Genomic DNA, 14,305 nt, shown 5'->3' on the forward strand with positions numbered 1-14,305 from the left:
AGCCACTGATAAAACTGTATTTTGATGATCATTATAGGTGGGTCCATGGGAGTCACTGTACTTTCATATATATTTGAACATTTATATGTTTACATATGTCTGAGCATAAGAAAAAGTGAAAAATTTTTGAGTTCTTATACAAAAATATAGGACACTGTGGCTCATACCATTATGATTTGTATATAATCCACATATGTTACAAGCAAAACTACTTAATGTTGCCTTAAAATATTACAATAAGGAGAAAAATGCAAACGGATGAATTCTAAAAAATTCCACACATCCGCTAGTAGCTACAATTTCCAAATTCAAGTTACAAGGCAAATATTTTAAAAGGAAGGCATTGAAAACATACATTTTGCAAGGGATCACCTGCAAGTTTAAGAAGTAATTCCGAGTTTTCAGCATTCTCAGAACTCATCAAGTCTCAAAAATCCTGCTGATCATCCCATTTTCCACCTACTTTTCTATGACCTCATTACTCATATATTCAACAGACTGAGTATCTACTAAGTGCTTGACTCCATGTATACAAGTGAAGACACAGCCTTGCCTTTCTGCACTGCATATTCCAGACGGTGAAAGGTCATTACAGAAAAATGTCTTGTTTCTAAGGATGGGTGTGTGTATAAACTTGAATTCTAATGATAAATTCGAAGAGTTGGGGTCATCATGAGACAGTAGATACCTCTGATGCTACTGTTCTAAATTTTTAATGCTTGGCAATGCCACCATTTTAAAACTCTGAATAAAGAAACAGAATTGACACAGAGGAGCTATGGGTTACCCCTGACGTTTTGACTGGAAGTAAAGAAAAGTTCACATTTCAAAGCTTCAAACCCTTTCTATTAAATAAAAACCCAAGAGCTTCTTCCCTATTACACCTAAAGTCACTTATTTTACCATCAATAAACCCTTTGGAAACAGCCATGAGATGCATTACCCTATGTGGTGGAAAACATCCCTAGATAATATCTGAATGCCTTTAAATGATTCACTAAGTCTGACCATCCTAAATATTATCGACTGCTTGGTTTCCCTAAAAGCGTTCCCACCAAACACAGGTTCAGCTCATCGTATGTCACTTTAGGACAAGTTCATTCCATATTCGGATTTTTCAACTGTCACACACTAAGAGTAGTTCTCTTTCTGTAATCTCAAATCTACTAAAAGAGAAAGTAGACACCACAATTGCAAATCTTTCAAGCTTAAAGGCCAGTGTATTCAGTTCCTTTCCATGCAAAACTTAACGAGGTATCTTATCTGCTTGCAAAGTCTTTTCCAAATCAAGTGTGGGGCAACCTTTGAAGATCCACTCGGTGTGTCATCTTGTCCTATGTTCTGGTAAGTATCTTATGCGAGAAAGGAATATACTTGCTGACCTACAGATTAGTCCCAGGGGAGTGTGCTAGATAAGCGCTAACATCTATGGTCTCTTCCATTGCCGTCAAGCTCACAGTGGGGCCGTTCTCAACTTGAACCACCAGATGCCTACAAAGCCACTCAGATACGCCATGACAGGGAGGAGGAAGAGGAGGAGTTTTCTGTCCTAGGGTGGAGGGGAGAGGCTGCTGGTTGGCAAACGTAGGACTCTTGGTGGTGAAGTCATCCCCTCTAGGATGCCATGCCCAGCAGAAAGCCTCCGAAAAAGCCACCAGTCACTAGAACGTTCTTCTTCACAAACGACACCACCTCCTCTGCTTTGCTCTTGACCTCTGTAGGTATCTGGTTGCTCTTGCGGATCTTCAGCTGTTCCTTGGCCTTCTTCATGTCCTTCTCTACACACTGCCAGTCCACTTTGATGTAGCCAGTATGGTTTGCAAGCTGAAGCAGAAAAAATCCACCTCCCACAGCCGTTGCAGCCAGTTTTCCAACCTTCTGGAATATGAAACCTGTGCACCATCCAGTGACACCTCCGATTAACAGCTGGGTTGCCACACTATACTTTTCAGCTGAAGGCCCAGATTCCTGCCCAAACAGCGTGCGCCACCATGGCTGCTTTTTAGCAAGTTCTGCAAGGTCCAGTGACTCAAACTTTCCCTCAAAGTTTCCTTGACTGGCGGCGGCCATTTCGGCAAGCTCCTAATCAGATTTTAAACGTGCCTTATGTGGTTTCACTCTGATGCCTTTGCAAGAATACTGCTGCTTCAAGATTTATGGAAAAGACTTTTCTAAGATTAACCAATAAACAAATTTTGCTTGTTTCTTATCTGGTAAACTGGTAACAGACTGTAATTTAGTCTACTCTCTCTATATATTAAGAGAACAAAGTTTTCTTAGAATGCAGCTTTTGATAACTGATTATGAATTTCTTTGCCTTTAAGTGATTTATATTTGTTTTTAAAATCTTTTGTTACTTTGGTAAAGAAGCATTATTTTAGATTATGGTACATGTAGACAAGCTCATTCTGCTTCTACAAAAATAAGCCCTCACGTTTAGACTTTAGCTATCCTGGTGTCCTTTAAAACATGGCAACAGTCTACTCCTAAATCGGGGAGTTAAAAATGGGTGAACAGTAGCTGTAAATCAAAGAGGTAGGGCTATGGGAAATCCAAGATGGCTGCTTGGCTTTTCCCGCTCCTTGAAAAACCTCATTTTTATTTGATGGATTAAAGACTTCCTTGGCTACAGGGTTAATGCCCTCATAATGAAAAAAAATCGTGTTTCACTGAATATCATTTGTTACTTGTTAAACTAAGCTTCTAGTTTTGTTAATTAAGATCTCGTGTTTATTAAGACTCACTTCTGAGATAGTTCCTTGTTGTTATATTGCTAAGAGATTTAGTTAAGTTACTAAAAAGGACACTCTAAGTTTGTTTATAAAGCTTTATCCAATCTTTGGATAAAGGTCAGATGCTCCATGATGTACAACCAGGAGATTAACACATGGCTACAATCATTTAACTTAGATGACCTGGGGTATACTGGTCTATGAAAGTTCTTGACTTTTAATTCTTACTTACAATCTTACTAATAACTGCTAGCTATATTATTTTCTATATTGCTTGTTTCAGAAGATTGTTTCTTACATTACCAAATGTGTGACTGAGCCTGTGATAAAATGCTGATATGCAGTTCCATATGAGATCAATGATTGTAATAATGTAACGAAGATCATGTCATCCAGTCCATCACTTCATGGGAAATAGATGGGGAAACAGTGGAAACAGTGTCAGACTTTATTTTTTGGGGCTCCAAAATCACTGCAGATGGTGATTGCAGCCATGAAATTAAAAGACGCTTACTCCTTGGAAGAAAAGTTATGACCAACCTAGATAGTATATTCAAAAGCAGAGATATTACTTTGCTGACTAAGGTCCGTCTAGTCAAGGCTATGGTTTTTCCAGTAGTCGTGTATGGATGTGAGAGTCGGACTGTGAAGAAGGCTGAGCGCCGAAGAGCTGATGCTTTTGAACAGTGGTGTTGGAGAAGACTCTTGAGAGTCCCTTGGACTGCAACGAGATCCAACCAGTGCATTCTGAAGGAGATCAGCCCTAGGATTTCTTTGGAAGGAATGATGCTAAAGCTGAAACTCCAGTACTCTGGCCACCTCATGAGAAGAGTTGACTCATTGGAAAAGACTCTGATGCTGGGAGGGATTGGGGGCAGGAGGAGAAGGGGACGACAGAGGATGAGATGGCTGGATGGCATCACTGACTCGATGGACGTGAGTCTGAGTGAACTCCAGGAATTGGTGATGGACAGGGAGGCCTGGCGTGCTGCGATTCACAGGGTTGCAAAGAGTCAGACATGACTGAGTGACTTAACTGAACTGAACTGAACTGAACTCTAGATATGGGAAGAAGCAACAAGAGGGAATATTTTTCTGGACCAAGAAACTAGTAAGAGAGGTATGGTCCAGAGACTTTGCTACTTGCAAGATCTGGTCTAGTAACAACACACTGAGTGACCTGTCAATGAAATCTTCATTAGACCTGGGAAGGAGCCTCTCCAGCACCATGGGACACAACTGCCATGAAATGCCCACAAAGCATGGTCAAATATGTGGCTCTGCAGGGACCCTGCTGACTGGAATCTGGCACTTACTTGCCAGCTATCTCTACAAAGATTACATCGTGACCACTGCAAGCTGCTAACCTTCAACACCCTTGAAAGGAGTTCACAGTGGAGATCAGAAATAAGACACTCTGTGCTCTGGGAAAAACCCAGAAGAACTGGCCTTCAGAGAGTCAGATGTTTTCAGCTAAAGATTTTTATGAGCCCAAATTCTTGCATCTTCTCATACTTAGAGAAACACTAACGTCATGAATCAAGGTCTATTCCTGGTTCTCCTGGCTAGCTCCTCAGAAGCTTTTCTACTTCTATTAATCTTTGGGCCATGTATCTTTAAGTTTCTTTTTAAGTTTGTTTCTTCTAGAATACAACAAATCTCCAAGTGATAGTTTGACAACAATATTCCCTGGCCAACACCCAGACAATGCTGAAACAAGCCACCATATCATTCCTTGGACTCTCATCTCCTGCTGTAAATGCACCCTGACAGAGAGCAGGCAAAGGGAACCCAGAGCCCCATGATGCCCCTGTACAGCCTGAAGAAGCCAGAGTGATCATCACCCCTTTTCCTTTGAGACTGGATTCCCAAATGCCTGGGAAGGGAGATATACAGATAGTTAGACATAAGCAAGGTATCAAAAAGGGCCAAAGAACTGGCCCTAAAATTAAAGAGAGGGAAGAATGTGGTGACCCAAGGACAAAAGAGCAGATTAAAACCAAGGAGGGTCTTGGAATGCAGGAATGGAAAAACCAGACCCTTATCATCCTTCCTTTCCCCTTGCTGTAACTATTAATGGAACAGTATAAACTGTGTCCCCCTCCTACCCCATAGGGAGAAGGTATTTGCCCCACTCAAAATGGCAATCCACTCCAGCACTCTTGCCTGGAAAATCCCTGGATGGAGGAGCTTGATAGGCTACAGTCCATGGGGTTGCAAAGAGTCGGACACAACTGAGTGACTTCATTTCACTTCCCTCACCCAGGATACATGCCTCATCCAATCAGCAAATGACCCGCAAGACCCCGATCCCATTCCTTGTACCGTGGGTATAAAAGTGGACTAAGGACCCCTGTTCAGTGTCGGCTCTCCCTTGAGCTGGCCCGCTGGTCTAACAGTGTCTCCCATTCTAATAAACTTTATTTCCCTCTCATTCTGTCTCATGTCGAAATTCTTTTCCAACCCACACTTGGACCACAACACTGTGGAACATTACTTCAAGGCCATCATACTAGTCAGACCATATGAGTACATAGTGGAAATACATTGATGGCTTTGGTAAGATACATGTACTCCAGTGGGGAGGAGTTAAGTTTCAAAGCTTAACAAGAATTTAGGGGCCCACCACCGTTTTAGGTGGCTAGTGGTCTGGGGTGTGCTGGAACATCTCTTTCAAAGTGAAAGCCATTATTGATTATTGTACCTCCCACCCAGTAGCAATTCCATGCCTATTAGTATTGCTCCAACTAACATAGTGGGTAACACAAAGACTGCGAGATTTGAGAGAGGTCCAGAATAGGAAAAGACTCTGCATCCATTCCAGGTTGCAGGGTAAGGAGACTTACTGCTCTAACCATATAATCTGCAAGACACTGTCATTGGACATATGCCTGGTGGGATAAGACACTGTTTCGAGTTTATGACAAGCTTCATTGGGGGATTCATAATGCAGATCTCTTCAGTTCTGAGGCAAAGCCATGCCATCTGCAGTATAAAATTATATGCCTATTAACAAATAACAAGCTGTGCTGTTGAGCCCTGATACTAGAGCACATGACCATGAAACATCAAATACCCATGTCGCCAGAACTACTCTCCTGAGTATTATCAAGACTACCAAACCTGAAAGTCAAGTGAGGACAATATTAACCTGTCTTAAGATGGAAGCGTGGTGCCTCTAAGATAAAGCCCAAGTGGGACCAATACAGAAAATGCCAGCTCTGTGAGCAGGTAGCCCAGACTCCCATGTCTTCTACCACCGTTGTACTTGTGCCTTCCTTGGTTTGCACTTATGGGAGAATTCCTTAGGACCTGGAAGCAAAGGAGAATAAAGGCCCAAACTTGGTTCATGGATAAATCAGGTTAGGAATGTGGTATAAGCCAAAAATTGAAGGTGGCTGCACTATAGCCTCGCTCACACATGGCTTTGAAGGTCAAATATGAAGGGAAATTTTCATAATGGACAGAACTTTAGGCAGCAGGCCTGGTCATCCACCTTTTGTAGATGGAGAAGCAACCTGAGGTTAGATTATACACAGTATACATGCGCTTACTGGCAGTGCCAAAAGATTTGGTTCAGTCTGTAGGAAACTGGAGACGAGAGAGTTTCAAGCTAGAGACAAGTGGACCTATGGGAATGGACATAAAAGGAGAATATCTTTGTATTTCATATTACTGTCCCCCAGAGAGCATCTCTCACTGAAGAGACACTAAACTATTAACTAATCAAAAGGACTTGGCAGCAGACATCAGCTAGGCTCTGTCATTGGCCACTCCAGTATTGTCGTAGTTGACATGTGAATCAAATAGCCATGTTGGTAAGGATGAAGGCTATTCATGGGCCCAATAACATGAGCTCTCAAGGCTGACCTAACTCCTGCTGGAAACAAAAGCTAATGCTGAATCCCCAGTGGCTTGTTAGATGTATGGATCTGGAACCTAGAAAAGAAGGGTGTGTTGGTGGTACACTTTCAGTACTTATGGGATAGGATTAGTATGTTATGGGGAGAGAAGTAAGGGGAGAGAAGATGGTACAACCCTTTAACAGCAGTTAAAGGGCAGGCAAAGGGAGATAAATTTTAGATACAGGCTGAGAAGGAGAAGTTAGATAGAAATTGAGAGCCAAGAGAGGAGAGCTTTATAAGGAAAAATATATAGATGAATTAGGTAAAATTGGGGTTAGAAAATATCCACCGGTTTTAGCAACAAAGAGGACACTGAAAATTTTGGCTAGAGCAATTTCAAAGCAAACTAGGGCAGAGGGAAGTTGAGATGTGATTGGGAGCTGAAGAAAGGAATTCAGTAGTGTTTGTTGAATTTTAAATCATGATACTAGTATGGGGGAAAGAACAGAAAAGGTGGTACATAAAGAGGAAAGTAGTAAAGGTTTAAAGGATCTGCTATGGAAAAATAAGGAAGGTAACCAACTCTGTGCACATGTAAAGATCACCAAGTAGTGCCAAAGCCAAGCCAAAGTTGAAGTCCACAGATCTACACTGGCATCAATCAATAAGGTTTAGATATATTTTCCACTAGGGGTGATTGGCTTCCGGGGCTGGACATATGGAATGCATGTGATTAAACTGGCCTAAGAATTGATATGAAGGTAAAGGTTTTCACTGTGAGTGTAGTTGGAAAAAAAATGGGACCAAAATGTTTAGGGTTCTGGCAAGTAAGATTATAGTGTGACTCACTGGGGCTGTGAGTCTTCTCTGGTGACTTAGATAGTAAAGAATCTGCTGACAATGTAGGAGACCTGGGTTCAATCCCTGGGTTGGAAATATCTCCTGTAGGAAATGGCAACCCACTCTAGTATTCTTGCCTGGGAAATTTCATGAACAGAAGCCTGGCAGTTTACAGTCAATGGGGTCACAGAGTCAGACATGACTGAGTGACTAACTTACTGTGGTGGGAAGGACAGGAAACCATGAGGAGGGGAGGGTCTCAGAAGAAGAGGGAGGGCCCCGTATTTAAGACCAAGGGTTTTGAAAGACAGTGAGAGAAAGAGATGGAGAGGTGAGAGGTTATGGGTCGATACTGATGTACCAGAATTTATACTTTCGTCATTCACTTCCAGCTGGTAATGTCTACCTAAAGCACCAGTATAGAGTGAAGAGCCTTTTATGGATCACCAGCCCTAGTAAGTCAGTGATCAAAGTGCAACAAATTAAAAACCTATTGAAGTGAGGAAGGCAGTAGAAGTTGAATAGTTGTTCAGTATAGATGCTGACTGGCTTCCCAGGTGGCTCAGTGAATGAAGAACCTGACTGCAATGCAGGAGATGTGGGTTCAGTTCCTGGGTTGGGAAGATCCCCTGAAGGAGGGCATGGCAACCCACTCCAGTATTCTTGCCTGGAGAATCCCCATGAACTGGTGGGCTACAGTCCATGGGATCGCAAAGAGTTGGACACGACTGAAGTGACTGAACATGACATAGATGCTGACAATACCCAGTAATTCAGCTTTGAGCTTCCCAGCAGCTATGGTACAATGGAGGATCCATCAGGTTATTTAGCTCTTATCTTATTTTTTAAAGTATCATATTGGTCTGAAGATATGCTGAATTCTAGAAAGAATGTATTGGGTGGATAACTTTCACTATGACTTAGATGAAGCTCATGAAATTTGTTCTGGGGACAGCTCTTGGACTGCAAGGAGATCCAACCAGTCCATCCTAAAGGAGATCAGTCCTGGGTGTTCACTGGAAGGACTCATGTTGAAGCTGAAACTCCAATACTTTGGCCACCTGATGCGAAGAGCTGACTCATTTGAAAAGACCCTGATGCTGGGAAAGATTGAGGGCAGGAGGAGAAGGGGATGACAGAGGATGAGATGGTTGGATGGCATCACTGACTCAATGGACATGGGTTTGGGTGGACCCCGGGAGTTGTTGATGGACAGGGAGGCCTGGCGTGCTGTGGTTCATGGGGTCATAAAGAGTCAGACATGACTGAGCAACTGAACTGAACTGAACTTGAGTTCTGTAACAGGCTTCTAACTATTCAAAGTGTAAAATGGTCATTTTTCTGTAAATCCCCAAAAGACAACAGTACAGGTGTGCAGATGAAATGTCAGTCATGTGCCTCAGATGTCATCAAGAGCCTCTGTACTGCTTGAACCCTCCAAATTCCATGATCTGCGGGAATTCAAAGCCTTCCCAGAAGTGTCTGCTAATGCACAGTTGGTCTCCGTCTCCTAAACCTCCCTTAACTCTTCACTTTTTCACTCACCACCTTTGCTCCACACCATAATGACTAAACCTCCCTTAACTTTTCAGTTTTTCACTCACCACCTTTGTCCTCCACCATAATGATCCCAAAATTAAATTCAGTCCTTTCTGCAGATTTTGCTATTTAGATGACCACAGAGAAATTACTCGAATTAATTGTTCTTATTAGGACTCAAAATTTATAACTTAAGTCTTATAATGGATGGAAAACCAATAGATAGCACATAGAGTCTTTATCCATTCAGCTGCTGATGGACACTTTATTTCTTGACATAATCATAGAAAAATTTTTTGGATCTGTTTCCTGAAGCAAGGGAAATAAAAGCAAAAATAAACAAATGGGACCTTATTAAACTTAAAAACTTTTCTTGCTGTCATATCTTGGCAATTGCAAATAAAGCTATGAACATTAGGATCCATATGTTTTTTCAAATTAGTGGGGTTTTTTTTTCAGATGTATACCCAAGAGTGGAATTGCTGGGTCATACAGTAGTTCTATTTTTAGTTTTTAGAGAAAACTCTATACTATTTCCACTGTGGCTGCACCAATTTACATTCCCACCAACAGTGTGGGAGGGTTCTTTTTTTTTTTCATATCCTTGCTACATTTATTTTTGTGTTCTTTTTTGATTATAACCATACTGACCAGTGTAAGGTGATATCTCATTGTGGTTTTAATTTATATTTTCCTGATGATAAGCGATGCTGAGCATCTTTTCATGTACCTCTTGACCATCTGCATGTCCTCTTTGGAAAAATGTCTATTCAAATCTTCAGCCCATTTTTAAATCAGGTTGCTTGTTTTTTTTGATATTGAGTCATATGAGCTGTTTATATCTTTTGGATGTTCACCCCAAACATCATTTGCAAGTCATATTATTGGCAAATATTTTCTCCCATTCGGTGGGTTGTCTTTTCATTTTGTAATGGTTTCCTTTACTGTGCATAATTTTTTAAGTTTAATTAAGTCCTAGTTAGACCTAGTTTAATTAGGTTTAATTTGTTTGTTTTTGCTTTTGTTTCTCTTGCTTTAGGAAACAGATCCAAAAATATTTTTCTATGATTATGTCAAAAAGTGTTCTGCCTATATTTTCCTCTAGGAGTTTTGTGGTTTGTGGTCTTACAAGTTTAACAGTTTTTTTATTCACTTGCTAATGCAAATGAGAACTTCCTTCTCTTTAAGAATTTTGTGCTAATCGATTGAAAACATACACACACACACATACACACACACACAACACACATATATATCCTTTTGTCACTAAGAGGACAGTTTACCAACCTGTCTCTTTGATGGTCCTCCTGTCTGGCCTAAGGAAACAGAAGAGGGGAAAACTGAGGATGCTGTGTGTGGGCATGACAAAAAATTCCTACAGGGGCACAAGGACTTCACTATAGAAGTCATTAAAGCTGTTATCCTTAGAGGAATTGGCAAGCGGCAGATGAGTTGTCACAACTTGATTCTTTCATTTCTGTAACAGGAATGATCTTGGCACAATTTACATGCAGCAAACTGTGCTTAGAAAATGGTGGTGTTTTCTCCTATGTATCAGAATAGATAACCATATGAAAGACGGTATGATGAAGAGAAATGTTATACCTGTTACCCAGTGCATGTTACTTTAAACTCTTTCCCTAAATCATATTCCCCCAAACTAACCAGTAGTACTTTTATTACCTTACATAGATGAGTATTATTTGGCAAATTATGAAACAGTTTGTTTCACTTTTTTAAAAGTTAATAACACAGCATCTGAGTCTTTTTAATAAAAATTTTCTTCCCTTGAATGCTTTCATTATTTTTGTCTTTAGATTATAACCAGTTGTTCTTTCCACTGAATAACCCAGCTTTCCTAGTTTCTGGTTCCATGTAACTGGAGCCCAGTAGGCTTAATTACATTTGAAGATGACTTAAGTAGATGAACTTTGCCTTAGCTTGAAGATGTAAGCCTAACTGTGCCTTGCTATGCATTAGCTGCCTAATCAGTCAATCAGTGGGCTACATGTTGTGCTGCAGAAGAATTCGGCTGTGTGTTCACGTGAAAAATAATGGAACTGGGTCCAAAAGAATACCCAGTGGATTCTCAAATCATTAGTTTTTGGATTAGGTCTTTACTTTGGCAACATGTGTACAAATAAACAAGCATGACTGAAATTAATTTATTGCATTCAAGAGACATCTGTAATTCTGCAGTTGCTCTGTGAGAAAGAATTAAACAATTTCATCTTTGACCACTTCCCTTCATATTCCAGCTAAACAAACCTCTCCTTCAGATCCTCTCTTCAGCTGATAGGAAAACAAAGGGCCTCATAAATAAGCCTTTGTGTTTATAAATATTAATACATATCAAAACACAAGGATGACATTAAAGTGTCATGAAAAGCCAGTTTAGAGACAAATTATAGACTAATGCTTCTTGCTTCAAGTGGATCTTGGGCATATGTGCCAAAGTTTTGTAGCACATGCTATGTGAGAAAACAGGAAATCAGCTCGTCTCTTTCCAGTTTTGAAATACAAGGGCTGGGGTACAAATCACCTTTCAATATCTTATGGATCCTGGGGAGTTATATTCAACAGGACTTCATTTCAATTGAATATGACTGAAGGAAGCCAAAATATACTGTCTGTGAAGCTGTCATAGTGTTATGTGTCTTCTTAGGCATACACTCGGCAAAGCGGCAGGGCTAGCAGACGGATGGATTGGCCTCTAATGACCCAGGAACAGTAACCAAAGGCCAAGGGGATCAGAAATAAATCAGAATAAATGACAATCCTGCTCCAACTGTTGATCAACATAATGTTCAAGGGTATTTACTGTGGACTCAGAAAGAAGAGTCTTGAGATTTCTGCCAAGGTCAGAAAATGTTTTAATCCCAAGTGATTAACTGGGAAAATGTTCATGAGTACCAGTAAGTGTTATTGAAAGAGCCATAGGAAGAAAGGAAAAGGCGAGAAGGAAGAAGATAAATACAGGTGGCAGGATAAAAACCGGGGTGTGGGGCCATTTAATGATACTAATAATAGTAATAATAATAATGGAAGGAGACAATCAGAAAAATTAAAAAGCAACCTATGAAATAGGAGAAAATATTTGCAAACCATAAATCTGATAAGGGATTAATATTCAGCATATATAAGGCACTCATACAACTCAATAGCACCCCCCCTACCAAACAAACAAACAAAACCAACCAAAACATCCACATAACCTTATTTAAAACTGGACCAAGTATCTGAATAGATATGTTTCCAAAGAAAACATTCAAATGGCCAACAGATATATGTAAAGATGCTCAACATCAGTAATCATCAGAAAAATACAAATCAAAACCACAGTGAGACATCACCTCATACTTATTAGGATGGCTATTATCAAAAAAATCAAAAGATAACAAGTATCAGTGAGGATGTGGTGATAAAGGAATCTTTACACACTGTTGGTGGGAAAATAAATTGATACAGCCATTATGGAAAACAGTATGGAGGCTTCTCAAAAAATTAAAAATAGATGTACCATATGATCTAACAATCCTACTTCTGGGTATATATTTAGAGGAAGTTAAGTTAGTATTTCCAAGAGTTATCTGTACTTCCATACTGCATTTATTTACAATAACGAAGATATGGAAAGAAGCTAAGTGTCCATCTACAGATGAATAGATAAAGAAAATGTGATAAACATATATATATGTGTGTGTGTGAGTATCTCAGAGTAAAAAAACCTCCATTTATATATATTCTGACCTGGGAACAGTAACCAAAGACCAAGGAGATCAGAAATAAATTAGAATAAATGACAAAACCTGCTCCAATAATTGACCAACAATATATAAATTTATATATATGATTTATAATGATACAATTTATTTATTTATATATGACAGATACATGCACTTTTTTTCTACACAAGAATCTTTTTGACGCTTGGTATTGTTTTGAGAGATTTATGGAAGTAAATTGAATGGCATAGGTTATATTTGCATATGTGCTCAGTTGCTTCAGTCTTGTCTGACTCTTTGTGGTTACATTTATTGAATACCTAATATATACTCCCTTTTAAAGCAATGTCATAAGGGGTTTTATCTGGATTTTACTAATAAGGGACCTGGAGGAGGAAATGGCAACCCACTCCAGTATTCTTACCTGGAAAATTCCATGGACAGAGAAGCCTGATGGGCTGCAGTCCACGGGATTGCAAAGAGTCAGACATGAACTGAGTGAGCACACACATGCACATAAATAGGAAGTTAAACCTCTGGAAAGTTAATATATCAAGAGATTTGCTCAAGTCATGCATATAACAGGAGGAGAGGTAGGCTTGAACTTGGGTCTGGCTTCAAGGCCTAACCACCTTACACTACCCACTCCAGAGAACCAACTCCCCTGACCACAAATTGAACTCACTGCATTGGTATTTAATTTTTCAAGATTTATCTTTTTAAAAGTAAGATTTATTATATGAAAATGTCACCTTCTTAATGTGCTTTTTATGCCATAGGATATTATTTCCTAAATTCATTTAGAACTTGGAGGACAGCAAAATGATGTAGAAGACAGACATAGGGTTAGAAAACAAATGGCGGGATGTCTGTTTAGTGTTGTTTAGATGATCTCATGGTATGTTATTTATGCTTTTATTTTACTTTAAATTATATTTAACTTACAGAGCTAAAGATATGAAATTAAATTGACTTACAGAGTTAGAAATAATTTATAACATCCTGTTCTAGAATGTATTTCAGGTGCCATGAATCATAGTTAGCTAAATGTTTCTATACTCCTTCATCTGTCCAAACTAGATTGTCCAATTCTTGGGGCCAGAGACAGTTCCAGCCATCTCTGTTTCTCCAGCAGCACCCAGTAGTTCAATTTCAAAAAATTATTTATTTACTTATTGTTGTGCTGGGTCTTGGTTGCTGTACCTGGGCTTTCTCTAATTGTGGCAAGCAGGGGCAGCTCTTCAGTGCGGTGCCCGTGTTTCTCACTGTGGTGATTTCTCTTGTTGGATTTCACTCTAGAGCACAGGCTTTAGGGTGCACAGGCTTCAGGAGTTGCAGCTCGTGGGCTCCAGAGGACAGGCTCAATAGCGGCACACGGGCTTAGTTGCTCAGAGGAAGATTCCAGCATGTGGAATCTTCCCGGACCAGGGATTGAACCATTTTCTCTGCATCGGCAAGTGAATTCTTACCCACTGTTCTATCGGGGAAGCTCCCCAGTAGTTCTTGATGTGGTAAGTCACCAACATTTGTTGAACTCATTCCTGCTGACATGACCTGACAGATGGAGTGTACAAAGAAGGACTTCTGTAGGAAAGAATTGTACTGATTGTTTACCAAGTGAAAT

General features: G+C 40.0%; 1 protein-coding gene across 1 annotated transcript; it reads right to left on the reverse strand.

Moving 5' to 3' along the window:
* LOC108638411 (FUN14 domain-containing protein 2) lies at window positions 1,197–2,099 on the reverse strand. The gene has a single exon (XM_018065766.1). The coding sequence runs from the start codon at window positions 2,068–2,070 to the stop codon at window positions 1,615–1,617; it is 456 nt and encodes a 151-aa protein (XP_017921255.1). The 5' UTR covers window positions 2,071–2,099; the 3' UTR covers window positions 1,197–1,614.

Source organism: Capra hircus, chromosome 20, assembly GCF_001704415.2.
Source record: "Capra hircus breed San Clemente chromosome 20, ASM170441v1, whole genome shotgun sequence".
NCBI classification, from domain to species: Eukaryota; Metazoa; Chordata; class Mammalia; order Artiodactyla; family Bovidae; genus Capra; species Capra hircus.

Bases quoted from the DNA above. Each gene is read 5' to 3' on its own strand.
- LOC108638411 (XM_018065766.1), bottom strand. From the start codon at position 2,070: ATGGCCGCCGCCAGTCAAGGAAACTTTGAGGGAAAGTTTGAGTCACTG.